This window comes from Etheostoma spectabile, chromosome 14, assembly GCF_008692095.1.
Source record: "Etheostoma spectabile isolate EspeVRDwgs_2016 chromosome 14, UIUC_Espe_1.0, whole genome shotgun sequence".
Lineage (NCBI taxonomy): Eukaryota > Metazoa > Chordata > Actinopteri > Perciformes > Percidae > Etheostoma > Etheostoma spectabile.
Window position 1 is genome coordinate 13,596,167 of NC_045746.1, and position 23,934 is coordinate 13,620,100.

The 23,934-nt window shown below is 40.7% G+C and overlaps 1 protein-coding gene across 2 annotated transcripts; it reads left to right on the plus strand.

Moving 5' to 3' along the window:
- Positions 1-14: 14 nt before the first annotated feature.
- dennd3a (DENN/MADD domain containing 3a) lies at positions 15-23,809 on the plus strand. Of its 2 annotated transcripts, XM_032535439.1 has the most exons (30): positions 48-236; positions 3,464-3,550; positions 3,797-3,952; positions 4,165-4,300; positions 4,760-4,875; positions 4,987-5,117; positions 5,231-5,342; positions 5,479-5,598; positions 5,834-5,932; positions 6,054-6,173; positions 6,663-6,778; positions 7,053-7,208; positions 7,381-7,477; positions 7,570-7,673; positions 8,331-8,536; positions 8,624-8,783; positions 9,986-10,142; positions 10,447-10,669; positions 13,890-13,969; positions 14,567-14,746; positions 14,951-15,121; positions 16,073-16,202; positions 16,417-16,524; positions 18,000-18,097; positions 20,163-20,317; positions 20,588-20,654; positions 20,923-20,995; positions 21,098-21,216; positions 22,196-22,333; positions 22,480-23,809. In XM_032535439.1, the coding sequence occupies exons 2-30, from the start codon at positions 3,470-3,472 to the stop codon at positions 22,672-22,674; spliced, it is 3,804 nt and encodes a 1,267-aa protein (XP_032391330.1). In that variant the 5' UTR covers positions 48-236; positions 3,464-3,469; the 3' UTR covers positions 22,675-23,809. The 2 variants fall into 2 exon arrangements, 1 of the variants encoding a protein (XP_032391330.1); XR_004334978.1 differs by lacking the exons at positions 22,196-22,333; positions 22,480-23,809 and having other exon boundaries at positions 15-236; positions 3,462-3,550; positions 20,592-20,654.
- The last annotated feature ends 125 nt before the right edge of the window (positions 23,810-23,934 follow it).

The window sequence follows — 23,934 nt, forward strand, 5'->3', positions numbered from 1 at the left end:
AGTCCAAATGGAAGTGGCGCTGCCTTTAGTTTGACAGACCAGCGGTGCACCCACACCACGCCACACACGGCTCAATCACGGCACACAGTAGGCGTTACTGAAGCGTCAAGTTGTATTCACAGTGTATATGGTTTAGACTTGATAACAGATTTATGACTCGGGCTAACTTTAGCTAGCTACCGTCTCGTCAGTGTGACTTCACCTTCTGTCCAGTGGAAATGATCGAGTAATTTAAGGTCAGTCTTTTTTAACGTTAGCGTTTACATTAGCTAAGTAAGACTCTTGCTGGACTATGGTCTTAACAAGTTAGTTTTCATTAACTTTACGGTCATTTCAGTTGTCAGTTATAAAATCTTCTAACGTTAACCTTACATTTGGTGACAGGCAGCTTGTTTTGCTGATTTTGTGAAAATAACCGGTAACGTTGTCCTAACATGTTACGCAGCGTTTATAACTTTACGTGGTGAACTTAAGGGAAGTGTCTTTGTCACCACCTTCTAAGGGAAGTGTCACAACCACGTTTCACGCATTTCAAAACAATGAAACGATTTGTAATAAAAAACGAGTGACTGAGCTCACAGCTTTAGAGCACGGTTACGAAGTTAAGTAAAAAGAAGAAACAAAACAGTAAAACATTTTAAAGGCTGTTGATAATAGAGACCACATTCATTTCCTACTGCATCCATTTGTTTGTTTTGTCCTCTGGTTCCGGTCATGGATTATTACTTTTATCACAAACCAGCCAAAGCCTTTTTGGCTTGTTGGTTTATGCCAATTAAAGAGATATGGCCCCCATTTTAAGAGTTGCCCTTTTTCCTGTGTCCCATAGCAGCTCAGTCAGTAACACTTGCAAACTTGCACTGCTTTGTTTGGGATTTCACTGCCATGTGAAGTCAGAGGCTGTTCATTGATGACACATTTCCAACATAAATTGTGTTTAATGTTCAAAAAGTTCCCGGGGAAGACCCCCCCCCCCCCACACACATATTTTTTGGATTGGGACTGTGCCATTTAGGGACGTAACGATTACCTGTCTAACGGTAAACTACAATAAAAATGTTGATGATAACAATTACCGTTTTAATTTAAAATATCATTATTACCACGGTGTGGAAACCGTGTGTTAGTCCTTTCCAGCTTCATTTCAGTCTCCTTAAGTTGCTGCGCAGGCGCACTGCGTGGCCTACAATGTGCGTTTTTTGAAGTTGGAATCATGATGGAAGGAGGAGATGACAGCGCTCAGGACATTTATCAGCCCTCTAAGAGGACTGAAGCATGAGCATATTTTGATTATTATTAGAATGCCGAAGGACAGTTGAGTGAAGATAGTTATCATGTTTGCAGAACGTACAAGTACAAATTGCAGCTATAGGCATTAAACACTCTTTTAAAAATACCGCGATAATACCGTGATAATTATGGTCACTATAACCGTGAGGTTAGACTTTCATACTGTTACATCTCTAGTGCCAATTTCCAATTTAAAAACTACATGGGATTTCTAAATTTTGAAAAGATTTTTGCAGGCTTACAAACAAGTTTGTCATTTCTCTTAAGCACTTCAATTTTGGAAGAAGCCTTCTTCCAAACATCTTTTTAGTTCTATAAAGTGTTTACCAGCTACTGATTGGGAAAGTTGTTGTCGGCTACATCAAAGCAGCTTCCTTTCGGAAATATATGAAGACAAACTTGTTTGTTAGAGCTCCTGGACAGCCTCTGCATGGAGGCTGCCTTCAGTATGATACACTCACCACTCAAGTCTCATATTATTGTTAGGCATAGTAGAGTTATTTAATTTTGTTGTTTTTCAAGTGGAATCTTTGTAAACAATTTGGAATAAAGAAATAAAGTACAATCTTTTATTCCGAAATATGAACATACAGTAGATTCTGGCATTTATCCTCCTTCTGTCTGCTTTTTATTGTTTGTTTGTGTACGTTTATGTGTGTGTGTGTGTGTGTGTGCAAGAAACTGTCTTGCCAGTGGTTATAAAACTGCTAGGATGGTGGACATTGGTTGAGTTTATGAGAAGTGTAAGACAAACTCCAGGGTTTCAGGGAATAAATGACTTAAGTGTGTGTGTGTGTGTGTTTCCGTTTCCGTGACACAGCAGGGTAGTTAGTCAGAAGCTGAAATGGCCTGAAGACTGAAAGAAAGAAAGCAAGCAAGTGTGTCAAAGGTAAAGAAAAAAAAGAAAATGGCCAAGCAGAAAAGGGGGCAAAAGGAGAGAACAGATATAGGCTGAAAGAAGAAGTGATAATTTAGATAAAAGGGGAAAAGCAGGGAGATGAGATAAGGGTAGCGAGGAGGAAAGTTGAACGACATCAAAGAAAAATGCTGAGAAAAAAAGGAAGATTTAACAGGGTGTAGCTCCTTAGGTTGTTCCTGTAGCTTCCCCTAATGAAAGAATTTAAAATACACTCAAAAGAATATATTTGGAACTCGACAGGTGGATGAAGGGGCACTTGGGCTCATCTGAAAGGGCTGTCAGTTATACAAAAAGATTATCAAAAGTAATCAAAATAATACGTGACTTTGTTTTTATCATAATAAAGCAGTTCCTCTCAAGACCATGCTCACAAAGCAGCTTCAGTGTTTTCCTCTTTGTTCACTTTCCGGTGCAAGTTATAACTTCTCTTCTGTGATTCCGATGACAAAACTGGTTTACTGCCCCAGTGACCAAACCCGAACATCTGCTGTGTGTGTATGTGAGGGGGAGTTAGATGTTATATGTGTGCATGTGTTGGCACACATAGAGGAAGTTTTGGTTTTTATTTAGCTAATGATATATTTGGCAAATTAGATTGCTCAGTATTGCTCAAGTTTTGTCATTTTGAAAACTTGAACTCAGATGAGATTAGCATCTGGTTCGGGAGTGTTTCTTGAGTCATGGCCAACATATGAAATCTTTGAACCATAACCATTACTCCTTCTACCATTGTCATCATCAGTTATAATAATAGATTAATATAATAATTAATGAATTATATCAGGGTGGGTGATATCGATTAAGTCATGTATCCCAGTATACATCATTTAATTAATATACATCACGATATAGTAAATTATTTGGAAATTCACAGGAACCTGCTGAAAACCAGTTTTTAAACTGAGTCAGGCCTGTTTACATTGTAATGTAATGTTACTTTTAACTTTCCTGTATAATAAATATGAATGAATAAATGACTGAAATTATCTGGAAATTCGATTGAGAAATGCTTTACAGGTAAAATAACCAGATCGGATTGTTTGTTTTTGGATCGTATTTGTAAATTATATACCTCAATAATAGAAAAGGGAACTCAATTGTACTTCTTAAATTTGCAACATTTCCTGCAACAATACCTAATAGAGCCAGAGATATTGCAGGGATATCCACCTCAGTACAAACGGTTTAGAAAAATAGCTGGTGGGGGTCGACCCATTTATGCGATGATGAACTTTGTGTGTGTTTCCTTCAGTGTGTGTGATGGCAGAGCTCCCGTCTGGACTGCTGGAGGCATGTGTCGTGGTTGGAGCGCCCAGTGATAAGCTTCGAGATATATGCCAGGTATTTCTACTAGGGGTGCATGATTAATTGACTCAATATTGTTATTTTAATATCACGTTGCGCAAGTGTCTTCCCGAGACCATTTTGCAGAGCTGCTTCGCTGCGTCCGGAGCTTAGCGCCTTCCAGGATGATAGTGATGAAATGAGCAGTTTTTTTTCTATCAAAGAATGTATCTGTGGTGTAGCCAGGTCTGGCAATGCAAGACTGCCAAACTTATAAGCCTTAATACTTCTAAACTTTCACAGCTTCAACAGCAGAGTAAGTTAAACGAAATCCTTCTGCTGGAAGCTGAGGTACTGCAGGTCCATGCCCCGCCATTTGTTTCCAAGGAAACCAACTCCAGTCAGTTGATTGGACCAGCTTTCAGTCGTGTCCAAAGGAGGAAGAGCTTCATCAAAAAGGTAAACACACTTTTTTTTTAAAACTGTAAATTGATATGTTAATAGCCAATGTGAAACAGTTTTTGAAAAATGAAGTCCTTTCTGCTTTGTCTTTCTAACACCTTACACATGGATAAAGGATTGATCTTTCAGATTACATTCAGCAGGCTTCTTTTTTGATCACATTCAGAAATAAAATCTTTTTTTTGCTGTTGTTTCTGTTTGTTTTTCAGAAGAGGCGAGATCGTGCTGCAGAGGTATCGCCTAATGGAGAAACAACCAATCGTCCTGAAGCGTCCTCAGCGACAGAGGACATCAGTGTTCCAAAGGATCTGGACCTCATCGCCTTGCCACAGCTCTGTTTCCCTGGTATTGTGTGTTTTCTCTGTGGCAAACGTAGCATTTCCATGTTTCTAATTCAATAAGACAATGGTAAAAAAATATATTTGACCTGTAAAAAAAAAAAAAAACAGCCGGTTAGCTCGGTAAGATCAACATGTTTTTTGGCATATTGTCAGGCTGGCATCAGAACAACTAAAGTTCCAGACCATAATCTTGAGTTGCACTCTTTCTATGCTGGCTCAGTAGCTCCCTTCATGGATCCCTATCCTGCTACAATGTGGATTAAGCATTAAAACCACCCACTACTTTGCAGACTTGCATTAATTACTTTCTTACTTGTATTATAATGTATTAATAATGCATAATAATTATATTATAATGACCAGTTGTTATTGCGACTTGGATGTGGATTTGAATCTCCTTTTATAACATCAATGTAACATGCAGCTTGACTCTGCTTGAGACTTCTTGCTTTCCATTGTATAGGTGGTCTTCAGTTAGCCAATGAGCAGAGAGAAGACAGTTATCACTTCCTTGTGTTTACCGACCTTTTTGGGAACCGAACACATGGAGTTGTGGTGCAGTACTACAGAGCTGTACAGGTACAAACCACACACACACACACAGACACACACACACACACACACACACACACTCAAAAACACAAATTCCATGAATGCAGATTGTTTCTCATTGATTGTTAAATCTGTCAGTCCTGTCAGGAAGGTGCTGTCCAGAATGGCCACAGGTGGAATTCATCAAAGTCCCGCCTCTATACACCTTTTGCTATATGCGTCATCTCTAAGTTCCCCTACTACAATGCTCTGAAAGACTGCTTGTCATGGTAATAGTTGATATTACATACATACAGCTGATGGATAACCCGATCTTGGTCAAGGGGATTTGGTGACCAATGAAACATGTCTCTGTCTCCCACCCCCGACTCCATCTTCTCAGTCTCCTGGTCCAGTTGCGGCCTGCAAGACAAGCTGACTTTGAGGAGACCATAAAGGAATTTTCAGCCAAGCTGTCCCTGGTCCCTTTACCACCTCCTGGACAGCTACATGTGGTCAGAAAACACTATGTCTCTCTCTGTCTCACAGATCTTCTCTTTGCCTCACTGCATCTGTATTTGTCTCTCTGTGCGACTAATTTCAATTGCTAGATCTTTACAGCAAATATATGTTTGTGTTTCTGTGTGTTAGTCCTTCAACCTCCGTCCCCTCAACGTGATTCTCCCATCAAGGGAGGATCAGAACAGCCCTGTTATCGACATTGACCTACATCTTCCTTTCCTCTGTTTCACGCATACAACACTGCTCCAGGTAATGCAGTACAAAGACACTGCCATTGCATATAAACACAAGAGGATGTAAATAAAGTGATGTAAAATATATGTATTTAGTCATATGAATGCACTTTAATTGTGCATATGGGTAATTATTTGGAAAAGTAAGAGGTGAAGGGAGGTATAGGAAGGTCCTTCCATTCTTAAAGTGCATCCTAAATATTAAAAATGAGAAAAATGTTCAGTTAAACGTATGAGGACTTCTTTTCTAGGTGCTGTCCTGCCTTCTTCAAGAACAGAGGCTTGTGTTATTCTCTGCTGACTGGGCCAGACTCACTTTGGTTGCAGAGAGTTTGCTGTTATACCTGCAGGTCAGTGGAGAAGGGACCTTGTGTGTTACAGTTGCAGAATTTTTTAAATTTTTACTATAGTCTTAAACTTCCTGCAGCATCCCCCTTATCCATATTTTAATTTGTCTCCTGTTCCTTCCAGCCTCTTTCCTGGCAGCAGCCCTATGTTCCTGTCTTGGCAAGAGGAATGCTGGACTTCCTCATGGCTCCTACAGCCTTCCTCATGGGCTGTCACATCAGTCATTTTGATGAGGTTGCTGCCGTGAGTGCAATCATTAACTGTCTCTACAGACTCTTATCAGCATCAAGGATTACAGTCTTGAACTTCTTGCTAGTGGAATCAATTTGATAAATACATATTGCTTCAACTCTGCCCTATAATATCTTGGCCATTTCTCATATAGTTAATCAGTTTTATCATAAGGAAGCATTGTGTAAATTGCTACCGTAAAATTCAAATGACCCATCTTTTTGTCTGGTATGAGCTCACATACGTATAGGATTTAACAATAGCCGATTTTCAACTGCATTCATCTTTATTTAGTGTCTAACAGAAGCTTAGTTCCCATATTTAACAGTAGCTGTCTGTTAGTCTAACAGAGCAGGGACAGTCAGACTGTGTTGTAATGAATTGTCGCCATTGTACCTAGTGTGTGTGTGTGTGTGTGTGTGTGTGTGTGTGTGTGTGTGCGTGTGCGTGTGTGCGTGTGCGTGTGTGTGTGCGCGCGCGCGTGTGTGTGTGTGCATATAGGAGACAGAGGAACTAATTCTTGTGAATGTTGATGATGGCGTCATTCTGTCGTCGTGGTCTGAAACCATTGACCTACCAGCTATCCCTCTGGCTGCAGCTGAGAGCTTTATGTCAAGGTGACACACACACACACTTTGCTTAACAGTGTACCACCACTTTATGGTGCCGAATATAGCCTTACTAGAAATCATTTTTGAACTGGATACTGCATTTGAGCTTCGGCTTGTATCAAAGCTGGAACAGATTTGGAACTAAAATTAAATCTACCGCCTAAATACCTGCTAAATCAAATTACAAATGTAATACAGTTAAAATGACTTGAATAAAAGGCCTGTAAGGACGTTCTGGATTATCCGATTCTCAGTGTCCATACTTGGTGTCTGTGTCTAGGGCAGAGTGTCTCCAGCTTCACTATGATTTGGAGCTGTGCCACCTTGGAGCGGGCACTGATGCCAATGCCCTGCGATGCCAGCGCAGAGAATGGCAGACGCAATGCAACGCACAGATACAAAACATCACCCTGGAACTAGTGGTCAACATCTTCAGGTAACACTCTTTGCGTGTCCTGCACACAGCCATGCTTTTTTACAATTAGTATGCAAAGGAAGTGGACAGTTGGTATAAGTGTACAACACATTAAGATATATTATAGACTAATCTCAGTCAGAATAGTATGTTTTGTCTAACTTTCCAGTGTCTATCTGTTGTTGTTTTTTAGAGGCGTCCAGGATTTTCTAAACCATGAACACAGAGTATTTAACAGTGAGGAGTTTCTGAGGACCAGGGAGCCAGCAGACCAGTCCTTTTACAAGAAGGTACTCTCACATATTTACACCAACAGACATACACACAAGCACAAACAAACTAACATTCTGTTCTGCTTGCGTCTCTTTGTTGTTGTCTCCAGGTGTTAGAAACTCATATCTTCCACTCATTCCTGCGAGACAGGCTGAACAGGAAACGGGACACCTTTAGCCACATGGAGCAAAACACACGTAACCATGCACACAGGTATGATGGGATGTTATAACTGAGAGACAGAGGTAGTAACCTGGCAACACTGAGGGAATAAAAGTGCAAGCTAAATAGAAAATAGTAGTTTGTTGCACAATTAAAACAAGAATATTTTGAAATGTACATGTAAATACATTTTCAGGTTGGGCCTGCCCTTAGCCAGATTTCAGGGCTGCCCCAAAGTTCTTATACCCGCAAAACTGGGTAAAACTAAGACAATAAGGTCAAAAGCTATCTATTAAGTTTTAAACTGTTGGACAGAAACAACACATGGCCTTTTAACCACCAAGTAATTAATCTCTTGTTTGAGAAAATAATTGGCAGATTAATAGCTGATGAAAATAATCAGTAGTTGCGGCCCTAAAACAAACCAAAACACAGCTTTCATTTAGTTCTAATGCATTTCCATCCATAGGTGTTGAGAGAGTGAGAAATGCACACCGTGTAGAAGACATACTAATGTGCTTTTAAACATGTAAATCCTGTACAAAAACAAAACATAAAACATCTGGGTTCTTTTCACAGTACGTCCCCTAATAAACGAAAATGAAATAACCTTTATATAATGGCATAAATATTAACACAAATCATGATTAAAGCTGCTTAAAACTAACTAATGTGCCCCCTTCCCGTCTCCTTCTCTTCTTTCTACAGGAATCGTGCAATGACAGAGTCTCCTCGGCGTCCTCTCATGTCTGATCTGTCCAGGACTGGCTACAGCAGCTACGCCAGCCCTAATGACAGACTGAGCAAGCGGCTGGGAGCCAGCCTGCCTAACCTGGATCAACCTGCCAATGACTCTGTGACTACCATCAGCTCCAACCGACCAGCCTCCCTCAGGAAGATTACTTCTGACGTTGGTCAGTACTGATGGAGGAAATGGAATAATGGAGAGTGGAAGTCAATTAAGAGTCAAACATTTTCTAATGTCCTGTGCCACCTTCCAGGGTTGAAGTTTCCTCGGAAAGCGGTGAAGGTTTTCCGCCTCCCAGAGTTCCCTCCTCCACTGGCCTATCATTACGTCCAGAACTATTATTCTGACATGGTTTCTTCCCTGGGGAAGGCTATTAACGCTACATCCCCTAACGAGTCTGCTCTGCTGGCCAGGTACTGTGAAAAGACAAAACTGATCGAGTCTGGAAAATATTTATTCACATTTTATTGTTTAGGTGAAAAAACAACTTTCAGTATTTATTATCTTAATGGTCTTTGGTCTTTAAAGAACTGCTGCTACATTATTTTAAGGTTTCTGGCGTAGTATTTGTGTGTGATTCAATCAGATTAAAAGCAACACTAGAGAACTTTTTGTAACTTAAAATAGTGTTTCCAAATTCGTTTCAGTGGTTCACCAACTCGTAACAGGCTGAACGGCACTTCTGCATTCGCTTTGTGAATGGTGAAATGGTGATAGGTGTACACCGAGCCCAATGCATGCTGGTTAGATTTGTGTCCTGTGACTTGATCCCAACTTGCTCTGACGTCATGCACACGTAGGCAATGATAACCTTACGAGATCAAGACGGCCAGAGTTCTGGGACGCAGGCACCTCAGTAGCTTTTTCACTGACTGCAAGACCGAGGCGGACCCAGAGCATGCTGGGAAACGCCGGCCTCTCAGCTGATTTAACTGCTGAGTGGTTCAGAATCAACTCAACATGATGGCGTTTTATATAAACTTTTTATTGATTTTTATTTGGAGGGATTTTAACAGCCATTTGTCTGATTTAAAGGCTTATCACATGTTGTGTGGCTGATAATGACGTTTAGAAGTCAGAGAGACTAAATCCGTTCATATTACAGATCATTTACAGTTTGTTGTTAATTAAAATCAGCAACAGATCGCATGTAGAGCATTTTGAAAGCTACTCTGTCATAATTAAAACAACTGGAGACTGTGTACAAGCTGATAAATGGGTCTGATAACATTTTATGAAATGAAAATCGGACAACAGTGTTTCTGTCACTTTAGTTTTGAAGGCTGCTTGAAACGGCTGGAAGCTGTCCAAATGAGTCTTTTTGTCACCGCCCCCAGCTGCTGCCTTCTGCTCTCGTCCACTTTACAGGCGAGGCGCAGTTCATCTCAAACGAGCCCATTGAAAACTCAGATGGGCCGATCTGGAATCTGCCACTTATGAGGTCATATGGGGAAGGGTTACCTCCCCTTTCTCTGCTTTGCCAGCCCAGAGAATTTGGCCCGCCCTTAAGAAAGAGAGAAACATTATGGCTTGCAAACAAGCAAAGCATGGCAGTTGGTCAAGGCCACACCCCCTACCCTCCACCTTGACCTTCTCCCTCTTTCTTTCTTACCAGGTTCCACTACCTGCGAGGTTTGGTAAACACTGTGTCCAACAGGCGTCTGGATGCACTGGAGGATTTCCAGAGTCTCTATAAGACTGACTCAGATATCTTCCCTTCTCAGATGGTTAAGTCCCTGGTTGACTCTCTGCCAGAAGTTGAACGGTTACAGGTCAGTCCGTCATGAATGAGGACACTGTGTTGGACTCTTAAACTGTGACATGGTGTTGGAAAAACTGTAACCTGGATTCACTTCAGTTTGTTGCAACAAGTGCGCCTGGTTTATGTTGGTCACGTTGAGTTTAAGAAATTATGTTATGTACAACACATGAAATGTCTTCTGGCAAGAAACCCCATTAACTCAAGAATTTTTTTTTATCTAATTGTTATCAATAACTCAATTAATCTCTGAGCTGTATCAGAAGGTCTGTGATTGAATAGCACTGGAAAAATTAATTGACAGAATCTCTCGACAGGCGGACAGACGGCCAGAACTGAAACGACTCATCGGTCAGGTCAAGAGGGACCAGGAGCGGGAACGTGCTCGCAATGGCAACTGGCACGAAGAAGATGCTGTGAAGCGTTTCCAGCTGCCGAAAAAATACATGCAGCTGGGGGAGTTTGTGAAATGTATCCAGGAGTCTGGCATCGTAAAAGACCAAGGAACCATACATAGACTTTTTGACGCTTTAACTGTGGGTAAGTAGTGTAGTATACTTTATATGCATACATGTATGTGTGAATTTGTACTGTGAAATTACATATTATGTATTGTAAATTCACATTTTTGAGTGCAGCTCAGGCCTTTTTCTTCTCTTTCAATCAAACAGGCTGTCCTGCAAAAAATTTCTCACAAACTTGAAATTGCTGCCTCTGCCTACACACACACACACACACACACACACACACTTATACACAAAAATATTCCACTATATCCCTAACTACTTCCCCCTCTTTCCAGGCAAACTTTCTCAGGTTAATCATTACCGGTCCTCTTCTTGAAGAATTTGTCATGCAGCGGACTTTGTCGTTGTAGCTGTAACCAGGGCTCCAGTAGTCATTTACTGGTTTTAGCTGGTGGCTATTGGCAAATTTTGAAAGTTATATAGCATGATGCACTGACACAGTAAACAGACTTGAAAACATTCTAAACATTACGAGCAGCTGGTAGCAATTAGTGCCAGCCAGCATGAGAGACATGTAACAACATTCCTGTGATCTTAGATTGGCCATGTAAACGAGAAGAACAATATATTTGAGTCATAAGAGCTTTGGGCCAAGTAATTATATTTGTTTTTAATTTAAGATAAGAGCTAGGGGAGAATGGGCGTTTGGAGAGAGGAGATGAGGTACTTTTTCAAAAGCTGAGGATTTAGCCAAAATTGCATGTTGGAAATCATTCTTCAGGAAGCATGGTTGTAGTGAGAGCTAATCTTGCCTTCCACATTATGTTATTGGAAAAAGGGAAATTATGTCCTGTTTGGTGAGCTAACATCAAAATTTCCTTTTCTCTTTTGTACTGGAGAAATAGTGTTGGACGCCTGGTTATCAACATCCAACTGCAGAGTACTTGACTTCACATTTTCCTTTAATTTGACTCAAGTGACTCATTGTGATGGAATCTTAAGATAGATAGAGGTTAGCGGTTTTGGACAAAATTAAGACATTTTCCTGCTGTGGTTGTTTAAAGTCATGATGAAACTGAATTTACATTTGAGAATTTTGAAACAGAAAGGCTTTTTCTTTAAATTGTGTTGGTTGAGTACGGGGTGTGCACAGACTGTGTACTGTATAGTCATTGTTGTAATGAGGCGGATTAGACTGAGACAGAGCCTTGGCCTGGTCAGCTACCAGACGTTTGAATGTGAGTAAGTAAAGTTAATTCGTATAGCACATTTCACAGATAAAAATCGCAAAGGTCTTCACAGTAAAATGTAATACAATTAGTGCTGCCAGTTAAACGCGTTATTAACGGTGTTAACTCAAACCCATTTTAACGGCGTCAATTTTTTTAACAATAGATTAACGTTCTTTTTGGCCTAGCAAACTTTGGAGTTTTTTCACATGCTGTTGCAACAACTAGTAACATTAGAAAATGCACGCCGCACACACTTGTTTGGGCTTGCGAGCTGGCCAGAGAGTAGTAACCAGTGATGTAGTGGAGGCTAAACGCACGTAAACGCCGTTTATGCACCTCTCCAAATTTGGAAATGGCGGTTACCCACTCCAAAGTGCGTTTATCCACCTCTGAATAGCATCGTCCCAAAGCCATTCTAAATTAAGCTTATGGTGTTTAGTTTGTTCGTTATTAGTTCATAGGTTGTTAAAACTAAGACGAATCTATCATATTGCGCTGCATTACTGTCATGTGGGACCAATCTCTTTGGTGTTTGGGGGTTCGACGCCCCAACGTCGCCTTCCAGGTAGCGCTGTGGAAGGTACTAGGATTGGTCATGGTTGGGTGCCTTGAAGTCCCGGTCGCAGCGCTGCCTTGAAATCGACGTTAGGGGCTTAAAACATCAAGCAGTAAGCAGCAGTCAAAGATTCGTCAGTCACACATCTACATTAGGCTACAGTCTCATGTAGTAATGATGAATGGGTTTTAAAAATGGATTCCGTCATTTTTTTAAGTGCCGCCAAGACAGCAGCCCTCCTCCTCATGCCAGCAAACGTTCTCAAAAAGAAACCAAAATGAGTGAGTCGGAAAACAGGACTCAACTTAACGTTTCTGAGGTTAATTTGGTTAATGGCAGATTCATGCCACTGACTCAAAAAGCCACGGCACTATTACGTGAGCTACCCCTTTCAGACATGAAGTTGCAGGTCACCTAGCTACCTTTTCCAATAGTGAAATTCAGGATATATTGTCTGATAAATAACTGGATGTTATTTCTTCTTGGCCACTCAAAGTTAGTGACAAGAAGCTCCCTTTGCTAGTCAGCTAGTAGTTTGTTGTCGCTCTAGCTGTTCACGGTTTCGCAGGTAAGGTGAAATGTTCTATGGTAACGCGAGTGGACAAATCAGAAACGTTGCTGTTACGTTAGGATGTGGGTAATATAGTTTTTCTACGTAAGATAGTGGAAATTGTTTTTTATAATGTTACAAGGTTGATATCATACAGACTTCTAGCTCATAAGGAGCAGAAACTGGGTTTCTACCTTGGATGTTTAGCATTATGGCTGATAATCTAAATTCTTATGGAGAAAATCAATGGGATTTTTACTCATATATATATATATATATATATATATATATATATAACACACACACACAAAAAATACAAACAGAATTTATAGTTTACCCACCTCTTTTTTTACCACTACACCTCTGGTAGTAACGTTACGTTTTTAGTGGATGGCGAGCACGAGACAATGAAATGGATGCCAATAAGATTTGGAATGGACAGTTTACATTTTAATAGTTGCCAAATGGTTCCATTGACAAGACCAAAGTGATCTATGTGTTTTGTCGTTGTGAACTGAGCTATTGTTGCAGCACGTCCAGTCTGGAATACCAGTTGATGGCCAAGCACACAGCTGATATGAATTCTCCGCCCCCTCGTCAAGTTTTTTTCACCCTTTCATTGATGGACAGTGTTCCACTGTGTGAGAGATTATTTGCTCCAAGTGAGAATGTTACGTGTGAAATTGAACACTGTAGTAGCCTATGTGCCGATGTTATTTTCAATAAAAAAAAACATTTGCACAACGGGTGTATAAAGCTGTATCAAGTGAGAGATGTAGGGGTGTGAGCGAGTATGAAACCGAGCATTTCTATAAGTGTTGCTCAGTCAACCATTTCTTGGTAAATGAAAATCAATATGTAGTTTTTAAACTCAGTGTCACACGTCATATGGCTATGCTGACACCCAGTAAAACAGGATGCATAGTGTTGAGAAGTGTGTGGTTGTTTGTTGCAGGTCATCAGAAACAAGTTGGTCCAGAGCTGTTCAGAGTCTTCTACACCATCTGGAAAGAGACTGAGGCTGAGGCACAGGAGGTCTGTATGTAGGTTTTACTTGTAACACGCAACATCCACTGCAGTTCACATTCACAGTGTAATGGGGTAGTGTGAGATATAGATGGAAAATAAATCATGTTGTGTTCGTCAGCTGCTCATAATTGAAATTATTATATTTAGAATAGTTTTACACATATTTTGCCCGCCCGCGATTTGGATATTGCACTAGTCCATATTGCAATTACGATACAATTGCGATTAATTGTGAAGCCCTACGTATGAGTAAATTAAACGTATTAAGCGTGAGCAATGAACCAAACTATTTAATTGATTAATAATACCAATTGATTTTGTTCCTTAACTGCAAACTGAATGAGTATAATTTTTCCAACACTTTTCATCAAGAAAAACACCAAAAGACCATACAGATAGATTTAATGAATATATTTGATTTATACTTAATAATAACTAAAGGGTGTATGCAATTTTACAAATTGTGTTACTGTAGTAATGCATACATGTTATATTTTTTAACATCAAGGCCAATGAAGACCTATAATGAAAACCTATTTAGTTGAAAAGGTTTACCTGACCAATTCAGTCAGTACAAATCAGCTGTTTTTATGGGATTGTCAGGTGTGCTTGCCAGCGTCCGTCTTGGAGCACATTGAGCCCAGCGAGTGTGTCTTCAAGCTGTCCTCCTCTGTCAAGACGAGCCGCGGTGTGGGGAAGATCGCCATGACCCAGCGACGGCTCTTTCTGCTGACCGATGGACGACCGGGATACGTGGAGGTGGCACAGTACCGAGATTTGGAGGTGAGAAAGGGGAAAGGACAAAGGACCTTTTGAGTGACGTGATTGAGGCTCCGATGTATTTACAAATTAGATTAAAGTGAGCAGAAGAAATGTTACAAGGAGAGGTGAGGAGGGTTAAAGGTAGTGCTTTCAATAAGGCCTAGAGTAAAAAGACGGGTGGATTGAACAAGGCAGATATGCCTGTCTTTGTCTGGTTTCCTGTAGGAAGTGAAAGTTTCTTCGGCTCCTTTCTTGCTCCTGCGAATCCCCAGCCTGAAGCTGCGTGTTCAGGGCAGGAAAGAGACATTCGAGGCCAATTTGAAGACAGAGACTGAGCTATGGAACCTGATGGTCAAAGAGATGTGGGCCGGGCGCAACATGGCTGACCAACACAAGGTAAACCTGTGATTGAAGGGTGTATGTGTGGGCCAGTATGGAAGTATAGTGTATGTGTGGGGGAGGAGAAAAGGGGCTGAAATCAGAAAAGAGAGGAATAAATGCATGAAGGATAATTTGGGGAGTTATCATGTGCCTTTATTACTCATAACTTGCCTTTATCTAGGTGTGTGTGTGTGTGTGTGTGTGTGTGTGTGTGTGTGTGTGTGTGTGTGTGTGTGTGTGTGTGTGTGTGTGTGTGTGTGTGTGTGTGTGTGTGTGTGTGTGTGTGTGTGTGTGTGTGTGTGTGCGTCTCATTGTGAATCTCATTGACCTTTGGTAGGTGCGGTTGAAATTCCCTACTGCGAACATAAACAAAGACGGAGGGGAAATCAGATGTTGTAACTGTCTCACTCTCTTTTCTCACTTTTAGATGTCCTGTACTTCAGTATATTATGAGTGTACATTGATATCTAGCTTGTCCGACAGGCAGGATAAGGAGCAGTATTGTCAATAAATCTGGCAGCATCCCACCAAGATTCATTGGAACAAATTATACTTTCTGTTGTAACTCTGCCTCTTTTTGTAAGACCCTCAAAGATGTAGAATGCTCTTATCAATGCCTGTTTACATTTATAATTTACTCCATACCAAAGTTCACACCCTTAAATCACTTTCCAGACTTGCTTAAACACTATCACTTTTAAAGTAGACATCTTTCTTATGTTTAATATATATATATATATATATATATATATATATATATAATATAGTATAATTTTTTCTTTTTCTTTCAATATATCTAAACCTTTAGTCTCAGAGGCCACATCTCTTTAACTTTGCATCTAGAATTTTGTTATATGCCTCTTTTTTTTTTTTTTTATCACTTTTTATTAAATGTTTTGTCTACTTTTTTGCAAGGTGCTACATGTCAAGTTTAAATGTAATTGAAAATGGATCTTTTGTCCCCAGGACCCCCAGTACATGCAGCAGGCTCTGACCAACGCCTTGTTAATGGACGCAGTAGTGGGCAGCCTTCAGAGCAATAAGGCCATCTACGCTGCTTCAAAGCTGGCTCACTTTGACCGCATCAAGATGGAAGGTAGTGGTAATTAATGTAGATTCTGTAATGTTTTCTTTACTTTGCATACTAAAGACACCTATGACTAGTTTTGAAACTTTGTGTGTTCCTCGGTACATAATGACTCATCAGAGTTTTTTTTGCTGTTCGGGGTTTTACAGTTCATGCTTGTGCACTCACCACCTATAAAAATGTTTACTTACCCCTCTTTTAACAGTTGTTTGTGTGTCTGTAGTGCCAATGATGGTTCCCAAAACAACTGCAGAGACGCTGAAGCACAAAATTAACCCCTCGGTGGAGCTCGCTGCACCTCAGGCTGTAGATGTACTTCTATACACACCAGGTACAAACTGCAGCCAAGCAATCCAATCCCTTCAGGGTTCTTGTTATTACCCCAATGAATAGTCAGGTCTCTTTCGCTCTCTCTCTCTCTCTCTCTCTCTCTCTCTGGAGAGTTTCAACTGTGACACCAACACATGTTCACTGCTCTCTCTCTCTCTCTCTCTCTCTCTCTCTCTCTCTCGCTCTCTCTCTCTCTCTCTCTCTGTCTGTCTCTGTCGCTCTCTCTCAGTCACTTCAACATAACAAGACAGACGGTCATAAAGACAACAAACGGTCCTCCTCCGGTGTCCTTTACCGAAAAACTACAAAAGGAAGTCGGACCAAAATTTAGGAATGTAAAGGGAGGGAAGACTCTCCTCCAGGTTAAAATTGGCATAAATATACAGTTCCACCTTTCAAATGTCATCATGTGGAAGCGCAGAATAAGGAAGAGAATCCCATTTCTATCAAGGCTATAGTAAACCTATCAACATCAGGTGTGATGCTGTTCCTCTCTGGGCAAAATAGTAATACATACAGTAAACGTTTGGCCATGTTTCGGCCTGTAATTCCCCCACTCCACACGGGAGTAAAAGCAAGGAGAAGCTCACCTAGAATGTATTCATAGTAAAAGTAGCAGTGTGTATATGAGATCTAAAATGCTAAAATAATATAGGAACACAGTTAAAACTAAGATCAAGTAATGTAGAAAACCAAGCTTTATAAAATGAAATGCTCAAAGTTAATTACTGTTGTGTAGCCTCTGTGTACAGTCCTAAGACTTTATTATGCTGTGGGAGCCAGACTGGCGTGTTACGTGGCTGGATGACTGAGAGGGAACAGCTTTGCCTTCAGTGGACCGACCATCTGGGGCTACTTAGATGCCCGGCTGGTGGCATACTGATCCCAGCACGAACACACTCTAGCACACTCATACTCAGTGATGCCCACATATACAAATACTGTTTAGTTCTTCTATAGCAGTCAGCTCTCAGATTTCTGTTGGTGAGGAGAACAAATCTGGCTATTCAGATCCTTCTCTGCCTCTCTCTTTCTCACTCTGGTTTGTATATAGGTCAGTGAATTGAATTCCTGGCATATGGCCTGCTCACTCCTACTTTTCTCCCCGCCCCATCTCTCCCTCTTTTTCTTTCATTCTCCTCTCCACTCCCTCTCTATTTCTCTCTCCCTCCCCTCAATGTCCCACTCTTTCGCTCCTATGACATACAGGATGTAACTTTTTTTCTCTCTCGGCCAGCGATGCTTTTAAATAGCGCTGAATACATTGGAGGATATCTGACCGTTAGGTGAAGTCTGGGTGGAGTCCTGCTGCAGAAAAATTGTTTTGAACATGAAGGGTTTACATTCAAACTGTTGGCTGATATTCACATTTTTGTCTTGGCCCTCCTGAAAGAGTAAACACGGGTAGCTGTAGGTCACAAGTTTGTGATAAGGGACTGCCAAACAACTAATGAATACTGCGTGTGTGTGTTTCAGGTCAGTTATGGGTGTCTGTGAGCATGGGGAAGGTAATGGTGTTTGATGCCTCCAGCTGGTCCCTCACACACACCTGCCACGTTGGGAATGCAAGACTGGTAAACACACACACACACTCAATAGACTGTCTGGTGCTTAATGAAGTTGAGTTTGACATCCCTGGCCTAAATTAAGTTCTGGGGACATTATTTTACAAGTCCCTGATCGAGGGGGTAGTGCTTTCTGAAAGAACAGGAACTTTCCTGACTCATTTTAGAAAACGAGGAGAAAAAGAGAGAGCTCATCTAAGCTGCCACACTGAACTGCAGGTTGCAGAGTATGTTCACCCCTGCGATCACCACCGCCACCACCTCTCGTCCCGTCTTATTGCTTTTTTCAGACATCAGCGGCCTATTTTGTGTATAAAATGTGGTGGGAATGCAGATAAAAATGGGCTAAAGGAATCTTTTAGTTTCTTAAAAAGATGTACCTGGGACTAAAAGTCTCGGGAACTTTGGGTCAAAATGCAGCTTTAACTGAACTCACTTAGCGAGATGTTTGTTTGTTTCTTCACATGACTGAACATAATCAGCAGAAAATGCATGCCACTGACACATCAGATACAGATAAAACTTTTTTCCTCAGGTTTATTCCTGTACGCTTCCCTTCATCTTCAGACTTGCAGGCACATGTTTTGGGGAGTTTGCAGTGTGTTTTGAATAGTTTTGATTCCCCGTAAGACCAAAACACAGACCAATCTTTGACTTTCTTAACAAAATACGAACAAGTGAATGTTTGGTGGAGCGCCTTAAAGCTCTTTGGAGAATGTTCAAGGTAGATGAAGTGATGGACGAGTGTGAAGTTTTATGTGTCTGTGCTAATCACTGGCCTCTACTGCAAGCATGCAGGTCACAGTCACATGGACTATGTTAACCTACGTTCCAGTATGAGAGTGTTTTTTTTCCCACTAGGCTCAATATTACCATTTGCACACAGTTGTTTACTACTAGTCATGTGTTAAACACTTGCATTATGCTCTTACTTGTACAGTAATTACTTGAAGCATGACAGGTGATTAAGATGGCAACTATCGAACATATGGAACATTTTTAAATATGGGTGATACTATGTGTTGTTATTGTTTAAGTTTGAATCTGTAAAAACAGACTATGATGTAAGTAATGAGATTTAAGATGCTTAAAGGTTTTGTTCCTAACTTTTTTATCCTAATGAACGTTTTTTTTAATCCTACGTGTCCTCCTTGGCTACCAGCAACTGTGTGGAGGAGGGGTGGGGGCAGTGCGCGATCACAAAAGGCTGTATAATATGGACGTGCAGTATTGTTGTCATTACTCTGAATTCCTCATAGGGGGACAGAAACTACGCACTATAGCTATAAAATGTACTGGTGTTTAGAGCTCAGTGTGTTTAGTACTAGTAGCTACTGTAGTTTATTAGGCAATGCTACCACCTAGTGGAGAACTTAACTTTTGCTTTTAATTAATTTCCTTCCAACCTAAACTCAGCACGTTCTGTTTAACCCAAGCCCAATATAATTCTTATCACTGTGCATACCCTAATCTATTTGCAATCATACATACCTGCTACTCTTGAGAAAAGAAAAGGTGGCCAAGAGAACGTAGTACACTGCACCTGAAGAAAAAACAGAGCAAATTCACATGTACTGTATGTGTTTTTTCCAAGTTGCAATGCTTTGAGTGCTCTCGGTCACTGTAGAGAAATGTTTATCACATTTGCTTAAAGCCCAAGATGACCTCTTTAGATGTTTTGGTTTGTCCGACCATTAGTCCAAAACCCCAAAGTAATCAGTTTACGATCACATGAAAAAAAACAAGAAAAGCAACAAATCATTTTAATTACAAGCTTTAACCAGCAAATTTTTTTGTCAAAATAGTGTCCAATTCATTTTCTCTCAATTAACTAATTAATATTAATAATTTGTTATTGTTCTAAAGGAAACTAGTGTCACTGATGTTAATGCAGCTATAAATACTAGAAGAAGCTTGTAGACTACATATGAGCCCTTGTGGTGCCTCCATTCCAAAATATCAAAGGATTTTCTGTTACTCATTAAGAAATTGGCCCCAAAAGTTTCCAGATTTAGTCTCAAAACCTTCTCTCAAATCTGCAGACGCCCAGTTGTTACGTTCTCTCTGTTTTCAGAACTGCATGCTGGGAGTTGATAAGGACCAGATCTGGATGGGCTCTGAAGATTCAGTTATCTACATCATCAGCGTGGTGGCCATGGTCTGTAACAGACAGCTGACTGAACACAGGGCAGAGGTCACTGGACTGGCGCTTAACACAGACAAATACAGGTCAAATACACCAGACACACACATACACACACACACACACACACACACACACACACACACACACACACACACACACACACAGTTTTGAGCTGTAAAGCGGTGTTGTAACTTCACACCTTTTCTTTTTCATGCTTTTGAATTAAATTGTATTTAACTTCACTGAAGTGAGGCTTTAGTGCCTGCAACAGGTGTGTGTGTGTGTGTGTGTTTGTGTCTGTGTGAATCAAGTCTGCATCAGAGTGACATGTAAAGTATTCAAATGTTCTTTAGTCAGAAGGTGGCATACTCCTGCAGTGCAGAGGGAAGCGTCATGGTGTGGGACGTCGCGACACTACAGGTCAGTTTCAAACCAACGCTTTGTTACCTAATTCTCTTTAGAGTAGTAGTGGAGTAGAGTAGGAAATAAAACCATTTGCTGTATACTATCACAAAAAGGTCAAATTATATGAATGTTCACGGGTTTATTCAAGGACTACATTTTTTATTCAACCGTGTCCGATGAACACACGATCAGTCACTTCTACTGAATGCTCCTCCCTTCTTCCTATTTAATACCAAAAATTTCACTTCATAATTGTGATTTTTTTGTGTCGCCAACCCCTTAGGTGAAGAGGCAGATTTCCCTCTCTTGTGACCGTCTGCAGTCCGTCTTCAACTATAACGGGACGCTGTGGTGCTGTAAGTTTCACCCTCTTGCTGGTGCATTAAATGCTGTGTGAATCTGAGTTGAACCTGAGATGTGAAATTGAAAAATCTTTCTCTCTCTTTACTTCTATCCAGGCTCCAGGGACAATATAATGGAGGTTTGGAGAAACGGTTCAACAAAACATCGTCTGAATCTACCAGAGCAGCAAAGAGACTCCACAGCTACATTCAGCTCTATACTGCTGTTACCTGAGGTACCACACACACACACCAGCACGGAAACACGCACACACACACACACACACACAAGGCGGAAGGTATAAGAGATAGAAGAAGTGAAGTTAGGCCGAGAATATGAAGGGCAAGATGAGACAAACACGACGTATAGATATTTGTCTCTCGGGTCCATTTCTTACTTTCTTTATGTCCCTGGTCATCTCTGCTCTCCATTTCAGTGATCTTAATATCCATATTTACATTCATGATGCACTCAAGATGGTCAGGAATTTTACACACACACACACACACACACACACACACACACACACACACAACACACACACACACACCACACACACACACCACACACAACACACACACACATGCATGCATGCACACCAGTTAATGCTATCTTATTATAGTACCCCACACATGTAGAACCAGTAAGTAATCCTATTGTTTCTGTGTGTTTGTGCATGTGTCTGTAACATGAGCTCTGCTCATATAAAATAACAAAGCCAAAATAAACAATATCAGTATGTACAGTATCACGTGAGAGCAGAGTGGGAGAGAAGGAAGATAAGGTGCGGGCAGATAAAGAGAATTTGGTTGAAGCAGAGATAAAGGAGGGAAAAGCAAGTATACAGAAAGATGAATTGGAAGCAGGATGAAGATAGGTTAAGAAGGAGCTGGAAAACCGTCAAATAAAGTTAGCTATCTGACAAACAAACTGGATTTTTTCATCATCAGATAGTAAGACATAATGATAAAGAGCAAGAGGGAGGGAAAGGAGATGCTTGTAAGCGGGTCAGGGACAAATTAAGACTGTTGCATTCTGTATCACACACACGCGCACACACACACACACACACACACACACACACACACACACACACACACACACACACACACTTGGTTTTAAACTAAGTATATCTCTCTTTGTCTGTATTGGTGTGTTTTGAGTGTGTTTTTAAGGGTGACCCTTTATCTTCCATGTGTTTGTGTGTATGTTAGAAGGAGGAGCTGTGGAGTGTTTGTGTGGATTCAGGAGAAGTGTGTATTTGGCACATTAAGGACACTACCAAACCTTATCACCGTGTGGCTCTACAGGACTGCAGCGGATGTTCCTGCTTGATCAAAGTTAAAAATCAGGTTAATGAACAGTACTGACACACAGACACACACACACACACACACACACACAAACAAAACACGTTAAAAGCATCTACGAATGCATTATGATTCTTGCAGTGACATGACATAAATCCACATCTGTTCTCCTCCCTTTGTATCTCCAGGTTTGGGTTGGCGGTGTTGGCCGCAGCTCTACCAAAGGAAAGATTTATATCCTGGACACCGAGCACCATCAGATCCTGAAGGAGCTTCACGGTCACAACGACAAGGTGACGGCAATCTGCTCAGCGGAGGATCGGTACGTCCTCAGCGGAGCTGGCAAACACGACGGAAAGGTCGCCATCTGGAAGGTGGAATAAAGCGTTTGATTGTCTGAAAATGGACTAATTATAAAGTTGGAGTAAAAGTTCTTAAGGGGGAGCAACACCTACGTTCATAATTTCAATTAGTTATTTCCATGGTCTCGGAAAAGTACAGCCAAGATTTTTGAACATGAGCCACTCTCTTAAGGCCAGAAACCATAGATAGAAGTCTAAATTTGTGTTTAAGTATATAATCTGGAGCTGCTCCATAGAATAAGAGACTGATTTTGTGGACCCACAGAATGTTTTGTATGCTTTCTGTTTTTATAACTAAATGAGTTTTATTCTATTGTACTTCCCAGTTTTGTAACAGAAAATCTTCCCATATACAGTGGGGCTCGAAAGTTTGGGCACCCCAGTGAAAAATTTGTATTAATGTGCATGAAGAAGCAAAGAAAAGGTGGAAAAATCTCCAAAAGGCATCAAATGACAGATTAGACATATATAATATGTCACAAAAAGTTAGATTTTAATTCCATCATTTACACTTTCAAAATAACAGAAAACAAAAAAATGGCGTCTGCAAAAGTTTGGGCACCCTGCAGAGTTAATACCTTGCACTGCCCCCTTTGGAAAGAAAACACCTGACAGTTTCATAGATTGTTCTCAAGTCATCGTATGGAAAGACCAGGTGATGTCAGTCTTAAGGTTTTAAATGCCCAGACTCATCTGACCTTGTCCCAACAATCAGCACCATGGGTTCTTCTAAGCAGTTGTCTAGAAAACTGAAACTGAAAATAGTTGACGATCACAAAGCAGGAGAAGGCTATAAGAAGATAGCAAAGGGTTTTCAGATGCCAACATCCTCTGTTTGGAATGCAATTAAGAAATGGCAGTCATCAGGAACAGTGGAAGTTAAAGCAAGATCTGGAAGACCAAGAAAAATATCAGACAGAACAGCTCGCAGGATTGTGAGAAAAGCAAATCCAAACCCACGTTTGACTGCACGATCCATCCAGAAAGACCTGGCAGACATGGAAGTTGTGGAAACCCACTCCACTATAAAGAGATACTTGTACAAACATGGTCTTCATGGAAGAGTCATCAGAAGAAAACCTCTTCTACGTCCTCACCACAAAAATCAGCATTTGAATTTTGCAAATGAACATATAGACAAGCCTGATGCATTATGGCAACAAGTTCTGTGGACCGATGAGGTTAAAATAGAACTTTTTGGCAAGAATGAACAAAGGTAAGTTTGGAGAAGAAAGGGCACAGGATTTAATGAGAAGAACCTCTGTCCAACTGTTAAGCATG